This window comes from Miscanthus floridulus, chromosome 8, assembly GCF_019320115.1.
Source record: "Miscanthus floridulus cultivar M001 chromosome 8, ASM1932011v1, whole genome shotgun sequence".
NCBI lineage: Eukaryota > Viridiplantae > Streptophyta > Magnoliopsida > Poales > Poaceae > Miscanthus > Miscanthus floridulus.
The window spans coordinates 66,419,544-66,436,556 of record NC_089587.1 but is presented as its reverse complement, the minus strand read 5'-3'; the positions used below and the strand labels follow the sequence as shown (position 1 = coordinate 66,436,556).

Here is a 17,013-nt window from a genome sequence, read left to right as displayed (position 1 = left end):
TAAATCGCGTCGATGTGATGAGCCCACTCATAGTACAAAAAGCTACTGTTTGTGGCTGGTCCATGGTGCATTTTTGGTCCAACTTAATGTGTTCTTTTATTTATGGTTGCAACCAACAGGTATATTGTGGAATGTGGGGGTATACGTGTCCTAGCACTTTCAACAAATACAAAATACGTATATATAGGTGGAGTGACCATGGGATCTTCCATGTTTGACCTACAATATTTTACATTTAATTTGTTGTTGTTATATGTGTGCCTCCCTTGGTATGATCCGCATAATTGGATGACGGTGGACATGATGTCACTGTTTCTTTTATTCACAATCATATCCATGGCAAGGCAAGAAAACTATTCACTCCGTCCTATTTTTTGATAACCCACTCGGTCCTTTTGAATCTCCCATCTGCCGTCCCACACAAATTTGTCATGTTCGCTTGAATTTATCAGCTTGGCTTATTAGCCAGCCATGATACAACGTTTTTCTCTCACAACAAATCAGTTTCAGCCGGCTTATCAGCCGCAAAAATATTAACCGAACATCACAATATTTTTTTATTGGTCATGTTGTTTTCACAAAGCTGATGGATATCGGTTATATTGTCTAAAAGAATAATGTACTAGTAGTGTATACATGTTTTGAAACTCTGTTGACTTTTTTTAATCTAAACTCTGTTGACTTATAGAAGAATGTTGCAAGGTACTCTCTTCGTCCACAAAAAAAATGCTCGTCTTTTGAGGAACCAAATACTTTTAAGTCTAGTCAAATTTATACGAAAAAACTATGGAATGTCTTTTCATAATTACCCGATTTAAAGACACAAATGTGAATACTATTTATTGTAAACTTGATCAACTTGAACTACTTTAACAAACAAGCACAAATACTGTAGTTATATCTTTTTTGTGGACGGAGGTAATAATAGATAAATAGCTTTACTGCCTTCAATACGAAAGCGAACCTAGGGCAAAAGGAGCGGCTGATAAAAAAACAATGTGGAAAATGAGTTATCCTCGTTGATCAATTCGTGTGTGCACGAATAATATCATGGTAACCAAGCTTTAAGATTATTATATATAGTATGCTCGAAGATTTAGGTTGTCAATTTAAAATTTTACTTGACCCAAAGTGAAAGAGTCTGAGCAGACCAGAGAATTTACCAAATTTCTTCACCGTTTTTTCTTCTTCTTTTTTTCCTCAAAAAAAAAAAGAGTGCTTCTCAATGCTACTTGGGCCACATCGCGTACATGGTACATGGCCCGATCCGTCTGTGCCTTCCTGCCGCTGGATCGAGAAAAAAAAGCAACTCGGTTCCAATCGAACCGTCTGACGCCCGCCGCCGCACGCGCACTCCGCCGCCGGCCCTAGCCCCCAAATCGAAACCGTCCCATTCCGTCGGGGCCGGGTGGGTCCCCAATCCCGCTTCTTCTTCCTCCTCCACGCTCCCGTCTACGCCGCGCTAGGAACTTCCAACTCCCAAGCCCAGCAGCGTGTCTAGGGTTAGGGTCGCCCCTCCGCTCCTCCCTCGCTTCGCTCGTGTCCGGCAGGTGGCATCGCCGCCGCCGGAAGAGATGTCGCGGACGCTGGTGCAGCCGGTGGGGCAGAAGCGCCTCACCAACGTGGCGGTGGTGCGGCTGCGGAAGCACGGCCAGCGCTTCGAGATCGCCTGCTTCCCCAACAAGGTGCTCTCCTGGCGATCCCACGTCGAGAAGGACATCGACGAGGTGCTCCAGTCCCACACCGTCTACTCCAACGTCTCCAAGGGCGTCCTCGCCAAGTCCAAGGACCTCACCAAGGCCTTCGGCACCGACGACCAGACCCAAATCTGCATCGAGGTAGGGTGGCTGTCCATCCCCTTTCCAACCCCCATTCAATCCAGATCCCGCAATCCTCCGTGCTAGACGCGCTCCTCGTTGTTGCTTCTGCTTCTTCAGATTCTGGAGAAAGGGGAGCTCCAGGTCTCCGGCAAGGAGAGGGAAGCGCAGCTCTCCAGCCAGTTCCGCGACATCGCCACCATCGTCATGGAGAAGACCATCAACCCGGAGACCCGCCGCCCCTACACCATCACCATGATCGAGCGCCTCATGCACGAGATACACTTCGCCGTCGACCCAAACCTCACCTCCAAGGAACAGGTACGTACCTAAGAGGACATCTGATGCCTTGTTGAGAGATAATGACCACTACTGGAGTAGAACATTCTGGATTTCTGGTGGCTGTTTTGTTATTCTCCTTTGTGCTAGAATCTGTATCCATCATCTGTGGGGTGTAGCATATTCGTTGGATAAGTTATTAGCCTATATAATTGCTGGCATGGCCTCCTGATTCATGTGCAATCACCTTCAGAACCCCTTGCACGTCACCAATCATCTCTAGACTACAATTGGAATCCATCATCACTCTATAGAAATTTTCGTGTTTAGTGTTCAGGCCTGACAATTGGCTGGATGTAAAAAAGATAGGTGACTTCCTATTTTCTATAGAATTGGTAATGCTGCGATATTGCTAATCGGTCGGGCTACTGATTATATTTAGTAGCGGTTTGTGTAGCACTGCACAATTCTGTAGAAAATTTCTTGTTTCGTGTTTAGGCCTGACAATTGGCAGGACCTAAAAAGGTAGGTGCCTTCCTTTTTTTTTATTATAGAATTGGTAACACTGCGATATTGCTAATAGGTCAGGCTACGTTGAGCTACTGATTGAGTTTGGGTGTTTAGTTCTATAGAACACTGAATTCATCATCATACATACGTACTGTAGGCTGTTACTCTTATCTATTTTTTCACTAACTAGCCATTTTTCTGTTTTTTTATACTAACTTACTAAGATTAAAACAAGGAAATGATGCTGTGAATTTGTTTCACATTTTTCTCAGTGGAGTTGCAACTTATAACCTTTAGCCTTGATATATGTCCTGAACTCCTGATTTCTGGTGGTAATGTTTTCTGGTGATACTGCCTTTTAGTAGTAGCAGTTTGTGTAGCACAATTCTGTACAGAAATTTCTCTTCAGTGTTTAGGTCTAACAATTGGCCGGATGCAATTTTTTTATGGAATTTGGAATGCTGCAATATTGCTAATAGGATGGGCGGCCGATTGAGTTTTTGTTTTAGGTTTACAACACTGAATTCATCATCATACACAGCATAAAGGATAGCATAGCTATGGTTTACATGGTCATTAATTTTGTACCTAACAAGCTAATACATCTTGATTTTGAATTTGTATATTTCAATGAATGATTATTGGCTGCATGTTTTATAGCATAGTAGTTAAAAACTTCTCAACATTACCTGCATATAGAACGTGATGATTGTTGTAAAGCTACTTTGGCTAGTTAAAGTTTCTTTATCTACCATCTTACTCTATTTTTCTTCTGTTTCTAAAAGTTGTCAAGAAGCTCAAAGAGCATATAGAGTTTGGATAGTTAGAGACTTGCGTCAATGCACAATCAGCATGCCACATTAGCATATAGAGTGGGTTAGGACCCGCTTGGACCTAGATTATACCCAAAGCCAAGTTCATGGACCCAAAAATAGCATTTGAGAGTAGAGGGACCTAGGTGACACCTCTTGCCAAGTTGAAGTATATATATACACACACACACACACACACACACACACACACACACGGTAAGGCTATTCTGCAGCTGGCCACAGAATAACTTATTCTATAGCCACCTTGATTTACGATAATGTTTGTACCAATTTACGATAATGACAATACACATTTACGGTACATGGGTTACTATAATTCAAGATGATACTTACCATAATGTTATAGTAAATCACTTATGAGAGAGTTACCATAATCTTGTAAATTAGTATAGTAATTATCGTAACTCAAAGTGGCCACATAATAACTTATTCTGTGGCCAGCTACATAACAGTACGTCTATATATATATATATATATATTGTGTTTTGTGTGGTATATGTTAGCGTGTTCTGTGTGCATGATGCATGGATGGTTTGTGTAGTGCTGCTACCAACGACACTAGGCTAACTACCATTGGTTGCCGTGCCTGTGCATGTACTATCATTGGTGTTGTGCACCTGTGTAACACGGATACGCCAGGGAGGTGCCGCACGCGTCCGATACGTGATGGATACGTATATGAAGAGTATCCGATTTTTTATTAATTTCGCGAATATTGAGTACGTCGGCCGATACGTATCTGCCCATTCGATACGGCCCAGCCCAACAAACACTCGCGCACTCCCTTCCTCCGTCCCCAACGCCAGCCCCCGACGCCCGCACTCCCGCACTTCGCGCCGCCTCCAACGAACACGCGCGGTGATGCCTCGTCCTGCGCGCCGGCTGCCTGTGACGAGCCTCCACCCCTGGTCGCCGGCGACGAGCCTCCGCCCCTACTCGCTAGCCGCCGACAATGTCTCTGTCCCCGCGACATGGATCCAGGCGTCCAGCGACCTCCCGTGAGTTCATCCCCTTCCCCGTTCTCGATCTACTATATTTCTACAGTTCATGGCTTATTGTTGCTTGATTTCTTTGGTCCGCACTTCCTGTTCCTCTGTCCATTCTTGATCAACTCTGTTTTTGCATTTCTTAATTTCTTGTTGATTTTCTTTGTATGCAGTGGATGGCGTCTGGCGTCTCCAAATATGAGTAGATGGCGTCTCCTTTTTCCGTTCTCGATCTACTCGATCTACTCTGCAGCTTGATGTTATGGAATGTGGATGAGAGTGAAACAAATGAAGAAATAGGGAGTTGATGCGAGCCTGAATACCATTTATTAATAGTAAAACGAATAATAGAACTTAAGTAGTTAAGTAGACTGCAATGTTTTATTGTTATTAGTTTTAATATGCATTATTATCTTTTTAATTTTAAAATAGTAAAACGTATCCGCGTATCGGATTTTTTAGAAAATTGCCGTATCCGCGTGACCGTATCCTCCCGATACCGATACGCGTATCCGTATCCGTGCTGCATAGTTGTGCACATACGGATCTGAAGATCCAATGATCCATCTCCATCGGCCGCCGTGGTAGTGCAATCGCGTGTCCCTTGTTGACAAAAGGTGGCAGCGGCACTGCTGCTGTTTAATATAATTAGGATAGCGAGATGGTGATGAAATTCGCTGTGGTTGTCAAGTTGGTACTGCCTTAGTCACTTTAGTTACTGATTACCGGTCTCTCTCTCTCTCTTGGTTCTGAAGGCATGGTTCGTATGTACAATACATAATCATTTCAGTAATACTAGGTTGAATTGCTTTTATTTTATTTTGCAGATTAATTAGATTGCTTGCACTCTATATATCAATCGATCGGTTCCTTTTCTTCTTATGCAGTGTGCCTTTAAAACATTAGCAGTGGAATCTTCCACAAACTCAGACACAATGTTGCCTGTCACCTGCGGCCAAAGCATCTGGCATGATGATAGCTACATGGCTTTGCCACATAGAGTCACTGCCAGAGGAGCCGTTGCCTTACCTTTGGTAGTTCCTGACATCATGATGTCACACAAAGGACCAGCCGAGTTGTCAATGCAATTTTTTGTTTCGGGCACGGTGACGCCAGGCAACAAAAAGCAAAAAAAGGAGGCTTCCAAGTTGTACTACAAACAACTAGAGGCCATTGCAAAGCTGAGTCAAATAAAATCAATGAGAAAAAATAACTCGGTTGTTGTCAAATGACTGCTTTCACATAAGTTTGATTGCATGTTCAGCCGACCTAGTAATGGTGGCATGTGATCTATCCAGTGTGATGCTGGTTCCTAAACTTTTGCACAATACTGGTCTAATAACCACATTTGATTTGGACAAAATAACTAAGGTGTTTCTGACACTTGAACGGACCCACCCACTCACTAGATTTGAAAGGGCACTTACAATCCGTAGAATAGCTTTTGGAAAGCATGGCATGGGCGAAAGGTTCATCATTATATAACTCACTGATTATTACCAAGCCGGATCTTGAACCAGAAATAAATAGCCATGGCCTTTTGGACATGTTTAGGGCTGGCCTGCTACAACACCATCGAAAAAACGTAGCAGGCAAGCCCTCAATATGTTGAATATTCTGAAAAGATGTCATTGGTCGATCCAAAAGGCCATGACTATTTATTTTTGGTCAAGATCTGGCTTGACAACAATCAGTGAGTTATACAATGAACCTTTCACCTATGCCATGCTTTACAAAAGCTGTTCTACGGATTGTAAACGTCTTCTCAAATCTGGTGAACCTTAGTTATTTTTCTCAAATCAAATGCGTTTATCAGACTAGTATTGTCCCGAAGATTAGGAACGGATAGATCATGTGTCGACATTACTATGTTGGTTGAATATGCAATCAAACTAAGGCGGAAGTAGTCATTTGATAGCAACCGAGTTATTTTTTTCTCACTGATTTTCTTTGACTCAGCTTTGAAGTAGTACAACTTGGAAGCCTCCTTTTGGCCTTTTGTTGTGGTCAAATGACTACTTTCGCCTTAGTTCGATTGTAGTCCTAATTCGCTCTGTACGCTGATGTGGCACACTGACTGTGGATTGACTTAAGTCTCTGCTTTGGGTATCTACTTTGTGGCACGCTGTGTAAGTTAAAGCTACTTTGGTCTTGTAGGCTCTAAAAGTTATCAAGAAGCTCACAGAGCACTTCCCCATAAAGCGTGCACCACTGAGGGTGCGATTCACTGCACCAAAACCCAATTTTCCAGGCCTTATGGAGAAGATTGGCGAATGGAATGCTACCGTCATTTCAAAGGATGAATTGAGCACTCAGCCTTCTATTGTAAGTCTACTGGTTCTTGTTTTCTGTGGTTATTCCTACATCACATATTGTGAATTGGTGTGGTTATTCCTACATCACATGATTGTGAATTGGTAATTTGGTATGGAATTTGTACTCAGAGTTCCCTTTTTCACTCGAGCAATTTCGAAAAAAATAGGAACAGAATGTCATAGAGGATAAAAGGTTCTTTTTTTTGTGTGTGTGAGCGGGGGCGGGGTTCAGCATACACAATGTCATAGAGGGTAAAAGGTTTTTGATACCATGTGTGGTCTGTATCGCATAGCTTAGAGGCTTGGTCAATGATGCCTAGTCAAGTGTGTAAAAAATTTCATGGGCTCCAGTTTGTGTGGGAGGTGTCTGCTGCCTGATCGTAGAAAGAATAGGTGGATATTAGAAGCAGGAGCCTGATCGTAATACACTGTTCCTTGCATGATGAACTTAGCATTGAAGTCTACTTAGCCTATTTTAGTGTTTCTATTTTTTGGTGGTGCTGATTTAATCATTTGCTGAAACCAAAATTCTTCTCAGGGCTGAACCTTATTATCGTTGTTGTAGTACATGTAACTGTGGATAATGTTTTACAGGTATGTGAGATCGAGCCATCTCTTTTGCACTCGTGTGAGGAGCGGTTGAAGGATGTGCAAGGGAGGGTCGAAGTGCTGTCTGTCTCAGCACACGCAGAAAGTGGCCCATCTGTGGGGCAACATGACAGTGTCGAAGTGCCACAAGCAGCTCCTGTGAAGGAACCTGATGCTGTTGCTCAGATAAGTGAGACAATGCAGAAACAGAGCATTTCTACTGAAAGCCAGGGCAATGCACAAGGCAAGCAGCAGAGAAGGTGCAAGGAGTGTGATGTGCTCGTGGAGGACAAGCTATACAGAGAGCACTGCAAGAGTGGGTGGCACAAGCACAACTACACGCGCCACAAGAATGGGCTCCCGCCTATCAGCCAAGAGGAGTGCATTGTGGAGATGGAATTGGCCGACTCCAAGAAGGACCTTAAAGACTACGATTTCTGATGAGGTTAGCTGTAAGTTCCTCTGACATGCGATCCTGTGTTCGGGCACTAATGCTGTCTGTCTAATGCTTCCCTATGATCCATCTTATCCAGGATGATTAACAATGGGTGCACAGGGCATGAAGTTGTTGCCAGTCTGTTTTTTGTTTCTGAGGAAGTGAGGAGTGAGGGCACATGGTCGTTTTCTGATGCTGTATAGTGAAGCAGTGAACCTAGTTTTGTGAGATGCAAGGAATTGCTAGAATGAGATGGTTTAGCCACATCGTTGAACTGCAACCAACCTTGGGAGTACAACCTGGCTGTCTGGATGGCTTTGTATAGTAGCTGAGTGAACTTGGTAGTGGCACCTGGGTGCTCGTTGGGCGTTGGTTGTTCTTTAACGACATCCTATGAGGCTAGAAACTTTGCTTGTTATGATGGATCCAGTTAGTTAATACGACTTATCTGCATCCTTTGTGTTTGTTTTGGCTTGTGATAGCGTTGCCTACCTTTTGTTGTTGCTACACGTTCAGTTCATTTGAGATGGCGAATCTAACATGTGGCGGCTAGGTACCTCTTTTGTACCTGGAAGAAAACTTGTCGGGTGGTTTGCCGTTTGGGATTGCGAAAGGAAATTTACATTGGTTGGACGTGTGCTGTAGTTCTCTAGCTGGCTGGTGACACAGCTAAATGCAAGGCGTTCGGTACTGGCAAAAAAAAAAGGAAAAATAAAAAGGTTTCATACACCCTAATATGGCTGCCTATTTTTTTTTAAAAAAAAACGCAGCCACGCACAGTGTTCAATTCATATATTTATTTTATTCAATTCAATATGAATTCAGTGACGACGATAACGGTAAATCACACTATGTCCATGAATAAAAGCATTAAAAGTTAGAAAAATGATAAGCAAATAACAAGGTGAGAAATTCTATCAAAAGAGTATTTGAAAAAAGAAGTTATTTGGCAGAGCAACACATCCCCATTAAAAAAAATAGAAATTCGACGCACATGTAGTCTTTTTTTTTCTTATTGGTCTCAGTCTCACGCTCATACAGTTATACTAAGCCTCTTGTGAGCAGATTTTTCCTGGCGATCGTGCCATGTGACACGTTTTTCATTGTCGACTACAGTAATCCCATGATTATCGAAGTGACCACCACCACAGCAAGTCTTGTGAGCAGATTAGAGATTAGTAGGGCGTTGGAACACGTGCTAATGTGATGACACAACACAATTGGTAGGCTAACGCAAGAGGAAGGCCGTCATCGGAGCCAAGAAATGCAGTGCCAGTGTCTGCGTCATTATTCATTAGAGAGAAAATGGCCAATTTATCCATCGGATTCGAGCCTTCCGTTTGCAGTATGGATCCCCACCACCACCACCGCTCGCCGGAATACAACTCCCTCCTCCTCGCCGGCCCGCGCCTGGGCCCTCTGAAGCAAGCCCACGCGCGCCTCGTCGTCTCCGGCCACGCCCGCTCCTTGCCGCTCACCACCAAGCTAGCCACGCTGGCGGTCGCGGCGGGCGCCGCCTCCTACGCCGGCCTCCTCGCCGCCTCCCACCCGGCGCCCGACTCCTTCCTCTTCTGCTCCCTCACGCGCGCCGCCGCGCGCCGCGGCCTCCCCGCCGCCGCCCTCGCCTTCTACCGCTGCCTCCTCGCCGCCGCGCTCCCTTTCTCCAGCTTCGCCTTCACCGCCGCCGCCAAGGCCTGCGCGGACCTGTCCGCGCTCCGCGCCGGCATGGGCGTGCACGCCCACGCCGTCCTCCTCGGGTTCGGCTCCGACCGGTTCGTGCAGACGGCGCTCGTCGTGCTCTACTCCAAGTGCGGCAAGCTGGACGTTGCGCGCAAGCTGTTCGACGCGATTCGTGACAGGAGCGTGGTCGCTTGGAACGCGATGATTTCAGGGTACGAGCAGAACGGGCTTGCGGGCTGGGCGATTGAGGTGTATAGGGAGATGCAGGTGGCCGGGGAGGCTCCTGATTCCGCGACGTTTGTGGCCACCCTCTCTGCCTGTGCGCAGGCTGGCGCTCTGGACTTGGGGCGTGAAGTGGAGAGACTCATTGTTTCTGAAAGGATGGTGATGAATGTGGTTCTTGGTGCTGCGCTTGTGAACATGTACGCCAGGTGTGGGCTTGTGAACAAGGCTCGTGAGTGGTTCGACGTGCTCCAGGAACGCAATGTGGTTACGTGGACCTCCATGATCGCAGGATACGGCATGCACGGACATGGCGGTGAGGCAGTCAAGCTATTCGATTTGATGAGACAGCAAGGGCCACTACCCAATGATGTCACTTTTGTTGCAGTCCTATCTGCGTGCGCGCATGCTGGATTGGTCAGTGAAGGTCGAGATGCTTTTGCTTCTATGAAGAGTGTCTACGGATTGGTCCCTCGTGCTGAACACTATTGCTCTATGGTTGATATGTATGGAAGGGCGGGACTTCTTGACGACGCGATGCAGTTTATACACCACTCTATACCCGGAGAGCCTGGGCCTGAAGTTTGGACAGCTATGCTTGGTGCATGCAAGATGCACAAGAATTTCAGTCTTGGAGTGGAGGTTGCTCAGCGACTGATTGCCATCGAGCCTGAGAATCCATCCCACCATGTGCTGCTTTCTAATATATACGCTCTATCTGGTAAAATGAACCATGTCGAGAAGGTGAGGAATACAATGATCAAGAGAAGATTGAAGAAGCCAATAGGATATAGCTTGATTGAGATTGCTGGTGTTGCTCATTTGTTTCGCATGGGTGAGAAGTCTCACCCCAAAACTCCAGAGATTTATCAATATCTGGAGAAACTGATCCATAGGATTACTGATGCTGGTTATGCGCCTGAAACTGACTCAGTGCTGCATGAGTTGGAAGAAGAGGAAAGGGAGTTTGCATTAAGATACCATGGTGAAAAACTGGCCGTAGCCTTTGGACTCATGATGACCTCTGGGTGCACCGCTCCAATCAGGATAATAAAAAACCTGCGTATATGTGGGGATTGTCATCTAGCTATCAAATATATGTCAGCCGTGGAGAATCGAGAGATAATTGTCAGAGATATGCACCGGTTTCACCATTTCAAAGCTGGAAAGTGTTCCTGTCAGGAATATTGGTGACGAGCCCTCCTCCGTCGTAAGCTAAAATTTGCAGTTATGATTACAGTATTGAGTTTCGATGTATATGGATGATGCGTTACAGCCGACAATTATCAAGAATCTTTATAAGCTATATAAGGCATGTGGTTTTCAAAGTTTTTGAAAGTTTTTAGTTAGTCATTTTTTTCCCACAGGGTATGGCCTACAGTAATACATATATCGATAATAAACCTTGGTAGTAGTCATGTTGGTGGTAATACTTTATATGCGGAGGATGCTGATGACTTGTAATGCTTCAGCTTAACCTTTTCCGGTTTTCCCCATAATAACTTGTCATTTTGTTGTTTCTAGCAGTAGTAAAGTTAAATTACAGTGCTAATCTCTGGCTACATATGTTCTACAGCGTTTCCATTTTTATGAAGTCCCCTCTCCTCCCCTCCCTCCCCTTGTAACCCTGAACCGACCGATCTTTGTATTCAGTCTTAGCGTATTGTTTTGCAGATGAAGTGAAGTTCTTGGTTGTTTTGCAGTCTAAGTGATTACCAATATGCAGGCTGATAAAAGTTTCTTGGTTGTTTTGCAGTCTGCAGTGGTCAAAGTGATTACCAATATGCAGGCTGATAAAAGTTTCTACTGATGGAGTTCCATTTCTTATTTCTGCTAGTGTCGAACTTGCTGAAATGCTGGTAAGACTATACTTTGTCCTTTTACAGGAAAATATTCTTTACAGTTATCCTCAAAAGTGATGGGCTGCATAGTGACTTTATGCTGACAAATGCTGATGCAAAAATTGATTATTTTCTGCGGCCTTATTAAAGATCCATCGCCAGTGGCTACTGCTAGAAAGTCAGAACATGTGTATTGGCTAGTAATGTCACAGAAAGGATGGCGTCTAATGGGAGCCAAGCATTTGAAACCATGCATGCTTATGGAGCCAAGAACACGCAGATTGTTCCATATGGTCAAGGTTCTGCTTTAGTGAATCAGTTTCCTTTGCAAACCAGTTGGCAACCATCTATTCAGTTTGAGAGAGTTGTGTTGCAGAAAAGGCCTGAGGAGCAGCGAATGCAAGATCTTGTGGTATGACCTTCCAATTCCAGTTTGTTAAACTAATATTATCTTTTTTTACTTCTTATTTTCTTAATATAATGATGTGCAGCTCTCCTACGTGTTCGAGAAAAAAAAACTAATATTAACTTCTATAAATCTTTGTTGTTGTGCTTATTCTACTATATGTGTACCATGATGAAAGACTTTGCATTCCAACTCTTAACTCGTGTTTCTCATTCTAGGCTGCTAGCATAACGGAGAAGAGAGCAGGAACACAAATGTTCCTTTCACTTCCTACGGAGAAAAAGCGAAGGAGATCAGACCTCAGTTTGCTGATGCTCGACTCATTTGTCCCTAAACAAAGAAGAAAAGGTGACACAGGTCTAGCAGCAGCTGATTTGTCATTGGATTTACAACAAACTGCTACATCACCAGAACCTGACATGGCTATAGAGGAAGAAGAGAAACATAAAAATGAAACTGATGGTCTTGAGGATTATTGGAAAGATTTTGCATTGGCTGTTGAAAGCACAAAGGTATGAGTGTGAACCACAGAATTTGATTTATTTTGCAGCACCACATGAAAATCTTCAACTTTTTCCCCAGTTGACTGCTAGTTCTGCTTGTGAGTACATGTTGTATCATCTTTTTTTGAAGACTGAACACTGATCTCTATGGAGCATTTTCTTGCTAATACATCATATTTTGCCTGCTTGCTGGCAAGAAATACACTCGATTTTCAATGTAAGGTCAAGTCAACCATGTGTAAATGCAAGTAAACAAAAGATCCCAAGAACTTTGTGGCTGTTGGTATTGTGGTAATTAATTTTTGTGCACGACTACACCTTGATTACAATTGTGACTTGTATTGTGAAATGATAATTCCCAAGAAAAGGGGGTATCTCATTATACAAGAGCTAAGTGTTTAAATAATGCACTGAGATTCATTAGCTGAAGGGCGGGCCTGGTGCAAGCGGTAGAGTCTTACCGCCTGTGACCGGAAGGTCCCGGGTTCGAGTCGCGGTCTCCTCGCATTGCACAGGCGAGGGTAAGGCTTGCCACTGACACCCTTCCCCAGACCCCGCACAGAGCGGGAGCTCTCTGCACTGGGTACGCCCATTGAGATTCATTAGCTATAGTGTTAAAAAATGCATTCCTTACTGTTCAGTACTGTTCAGTTCAATTGTTGGTCACCAGTTTGTACTGTTTGTGGTTTGGTTATATTTATTGGTCCAGCTTGACGAAGTCGATGAGGCGGCAAATGAAAAGGAAGGTTATGGAAAGATGGAGGACATCGACTGCAATCATGACATTCGGATTCATGAAGATTTGGGCCATGTGTGCCGTGTGTGTGGTATGATTGTGAGAAGAGCTGATTCAATAATTGATTATCAGTGGAAAAAGGTTTGTAATTTGTTTAAGATATATGAGGATTTTTTTTATACATGCATGTAGTTTTGGCCATGTGAAAATTCTAAGCACAGTCACCGAATTGGGGTGTTCTTTTTTTTTTTGGCAAAATGTCTGGTAGTTAATTTTAATTCTTTAGTTCTACTTCATGCACCTTATAGTTTCAAGTTTTGAACTCCTGTGCTGTTAGCCTGTCTGCTCATTTCTTTTATCGAAAACTCAGGAGAGCTGCTATCTGCTCATTTCATGTGATATGCACTAGTTCCATACTCGTTCACATTAGTCCTTCCAATACTCTTTACAGTTTTAAATTTTGAACACTTTGTTAGCTTATCTTCCTATTCTACTAGATATGCACAAGTTCTGTAGTCTGCCTTGATAATTTGGTTATCCTCACCTTGTATGCACATGGAAAGGTTGTGAATATAAACTATCGAGAATATCAAAACCATTACCGTCGACAATACCAACTAATATCAAACAATAGAAAACTATTGGGATTTAACTCTAAAAAATAAAAAATCTGTATTTTTTTCATAGTTTTTTAAATAAATGTTTGCTTGCAGATTAACCTTGACATTAGGGCATTTTGCTGGAAGCCTGAGACTACAGGAGGGCCTGTGTTTTTTATTTTTCTCCCCTGAATAACTTGCTAACTTAGGGGGGGGGGGGGGGGGGGGGGTTGCTATTATCTCTTTGGTCTGGTTATTACTGTTTACTATTTAGCAATCGGGGATATTTTACCCTTTGTCTCTTGTTTGGGTAATGGTTGTTACTGTGTATGATATAGTGGCTGTCCTTTCGTCGATGTTATGGCTTTACTGTCGAGATGTACATGAGTTATGACATAATATACAACATGCTAGTATTGGCTCAGGAGCAACTGTTTGGCAACTTCATAAAGTAACTTCAGTTTTATATTATAATCATGAAGTTCAAACTTCATGCATGTAAAGTCTGAATAGAATTGGAGAAAGCGAGTGATTATCATGACTACTTTTTTTTTCAGCCTTCAAGGAGAAAAACAAATTGCTATGGAGGACATTCAAAGGATGCTGATGAGATAGACTGTGGTACTGTTAAACTGTCTGAAGATTTCATAATTGCAGATGTTGCTATTCATCCTAGACATGCTCAGACAATGAAACTGCATCAGTTGGAAGGTTTCAACTTTTTGGTTAAGAATTTGTTTGGAGACAAGCCTGGAGGTTGCATTCTTGCTCATGCCCCAGGTTCAGGGAAAACAATTATGCTTATAAGCTTCATTCAGAGCTTCATGGCAAGGTATCCATCTGCAAGGCCCCTTGTTGTGCTGCCCAAGAAAGAAATTCAAAGATGGCAAGTGCAGGATATACCATTGTATGATTTCTACTCTGTTAAGGCTGACAAAAGAGTAGAACAGCTGCAAATCCTCAAATCTTGGGAAGACAAGATGAGTATACTGTTTCTTGGATACAAGCAGTTCTCCACAATTGTCACTGATGATGGGGGCAGCAACGACATTGCTGCATGTCGGGACAGGCTGCTTAAGGTTCCCAACCTTCTGATACTTGACGAGGGTCATACACATAGAAATCGGGAGACTGATGTACTAGAATCGCTAAATGGAGTGGAAACACCACACAAAGTGGTTCTTTCAGGTACACTTTTCCAGAATCACGTTGAGGAAGTATTTAATATCTTGAATCTTGTTCGCCCAAAGTTTCTCAGGATGGAATCATCCTGTCCTATTGCCAGACTTATAATGAGTCAAGTTGAGATATCTGGTAGAGGTTCAAAAGGGTTTGCTGATGGCATTCACTGAGGCAGTTGAAGGAACCTTGTTGAATGATGAAAACTTCAAGAGAAAAGCACATGTTATTAGAGGTCTTAGAGAACTAACAAAGGATGTGCTTCACTATTATAAGGGTGATATCTTAGATGAACTGCCTGGCTTAGTAGATTTCAGCGTGTTTTTGAAGCTCACACCCAAGCAGAAAGACATTATTTGCAACAAGTTGGAAACTCATGATAGATTCAAAAGAAGTGCAGTAGGGAGTGCACTGTACATTCATCCTTGTCTTTCACAACTTTCAGAGGTTAATGCTGAGAACAGGGCTAACACCTTGAGAGATGATTTTGTTGATAATCTGCTGGATTCTATCAATGTGAAAGATGGTGTGAAGGCCAATTTTTTCATGAATATCCGGTCACTTGCTAATTCTGCAGGAGAGAAAGTACTTGCTTTCAGTCAATGAGATTTTTTTGAAAGGCTACTGGTTAAGATGAAGGGCTGGCATGTGGGGAAAGAGATTTTTATGATCTCTGGTGATACTAGTCAAGAAGACAGAGAAGTGGCAGTGGACCATTTTAACAACTCTGCTGATGCAAAAGTTCTGTTTGGTTCTATCAAGGCATGTGGAGAGGGCATCTCCCTCGTCGGTGCATCGAGAGTTGTCATTCTAGATGTACACCTGAACCCATCTGTCACCGGTCAAGCTATTGGGTGTGCATTCAGGCCTGGACAGCGGAAGAAGGTGTTTGTATACAGGCTTGTAGCTGCCGATTCTGATGAGGAAAAGGTCCATGAGACAGCATTCAAGAAAGAAGTCATACCGAAGTTGTGGTTTGAATGGAGTGATCACTGTACTACGGAAGACTTCAAGCTTGGTCAAGTTGATATTGATGAGTCTGGGGACGAACTATTGGATACTAAAGCAATCCGCCAGGATATCAAAGCGCTGTATAGAAGGTGAACCCCCTCCCTTTTTTTTCCCTCAAATACACAGGAGAACTGCGTATCATTGCATTAAGAAGAGTTGTAAAATACAACACGCACACCACCCACATACCCCTTAACTTTAACCCCCCTTCCCTTTCTCAATTACAATATTGTTTTGCATGCTAGTAGCCTCATCTAGTGTCTTTGTAGGTAGGTAACAAGCTTTGTGGCCACTGGACACCATGTAAATATTGCAGTGCTGATCGTTGAGCTGATCCTTGACCTGAAGTAAGAGGGTTTTTCCTGTACAATCGTGCTTCAAATTACATCATGAAGACAATGCTCCCCGTTCCGTTTCATTTTACGATACAAGTGTCTTCTTTAACAGATACTGTTCTCTCTGCAGGGTGTTGCAGTGGCTACATTGCGCGGTGACATATCTGAGTTTGCTCTAAACTAGGACTTTCCGTTACTGTCATTTCAAGCTATATCTGTGGAATGGCTTCTTTTCTTTGTAGTATGTGACAACTTAGGTCAGCAGTCAGCTGATCCTCGACTCATTTCTGGACTCTTAGGCCAAGTTTCTGAGGATTAACTTCTATGGTGTTTAGCCTTAAGTAAATATTCCGTTCGCAATAATAACAACCACCCAGTAAACCTAATGGTTGTCTACTTGTCTTTGTGCTCTGGTCTTGATCAGAGTTGGATTAATTCTTGTAGTCAATTTGCAGTATCTTCTCTGTTTTTATGTTATTATTTTATGACTTTATTATCCTATATTACACAGTTGTACATATTCTATGTGCCTGTTTAGTTCCCAAAATTTTGCAAAATTTTTCAAGATTCCCCGTCATATCGAATCTTTGGACGCATGCATGAAGCATTAAATATAAATAAAAAATAAAACTAATTACATAGTTTAGACGAAATTCACGAGACGAATCTTTTAAGCCTAATTAGACTATGATTGGACACCAATTGTCAAATAACAACGAAAGTGCTACAGTACCATT

General features: G+C 43.1%; 2 protein-coding genes and 1 pseudogene across 5 annotated transcripts; all 3 read left to right on the top strand.

Annotated features, from left to right (window-relative positions):
* The first annotated feature begins 1,335 nt into the window (after nt 1-1,335).
* Nucleotides 1,336-8,228, top strand: LOC136476578 (uncharacterized). 2 transcript variants are annotated; one of them, XM_066474460.1, is made up of 5 exons: nt 1,336-1,838; nt 1,938-2,138; nt 6,583-6,750; nt 7,335-7,780; nt 7,862-8,228. In XM_066474460.1, exons 1-4 carry the CDS (start codon nt 1,575-1,577, stop codon nt 7,767-7,769), a joined length of 1,068 nt encoding a protein of 355 aa, XP_066330557.1. In that variant the 5' UTR covers nt 1,336-1,574; the 3' UTR covers nt 7,770-7,780; nt 7,862-8,228. The 2 variants fall into 2 exon arrangements, with proteins under 2 accessions (XP_066330557.1, XP_066330556.1); XM_066474459.1 differs by having other exon boundaries at nt 1,339-1,838; nt 7,335-7,773.
* An 819-nt stretch (nt 8,229-9,047) lies between these two features.
* LOC136476577 (pentatricopeptide repeat-containing protein At2g33760-like) lies at nt 9,048-11,692 on the top strand. 3 transcript variants are annotated; one of them, XM_066474457.1, is made up of 3 exons: nt 9,048-10,876; nt 11,423-11,525; nt 11,658-11,692. In XM_066474457.1, the coding sequence occupies exon 1, from the start codon at nt 9,070-9,072 to the stop codon at nt 10,858-10,860; it is 1,791 nt and encodes a 596-aa protein (XP_066330554.1). In that variant the 5' UTR covers nt 9,048-9,069; the 3' UTR covers nt 10,861-10,876; nt 11,423-11,525; nt 11,658-11,692. The 3 variants fall into 3 exon arrangements, with proteins under 3 accessions (XP_066330554.1, XP_066330555.1, XP_066330553.1); XM_066474458.1 differs by having other exon boundaries at nt 9,048-10,893; XM_066474456.1 differs by having other exon boundaries at nt 9,048-10,978.
* LOC136476576 (protein CHROMATIN REMODELING 35-like) lies at nt 11,551-16,755 on the top strand (annotated as a pseudogene).
* Nucleotides 16,756-17,013: the final 258 nt, after the last annotated feature.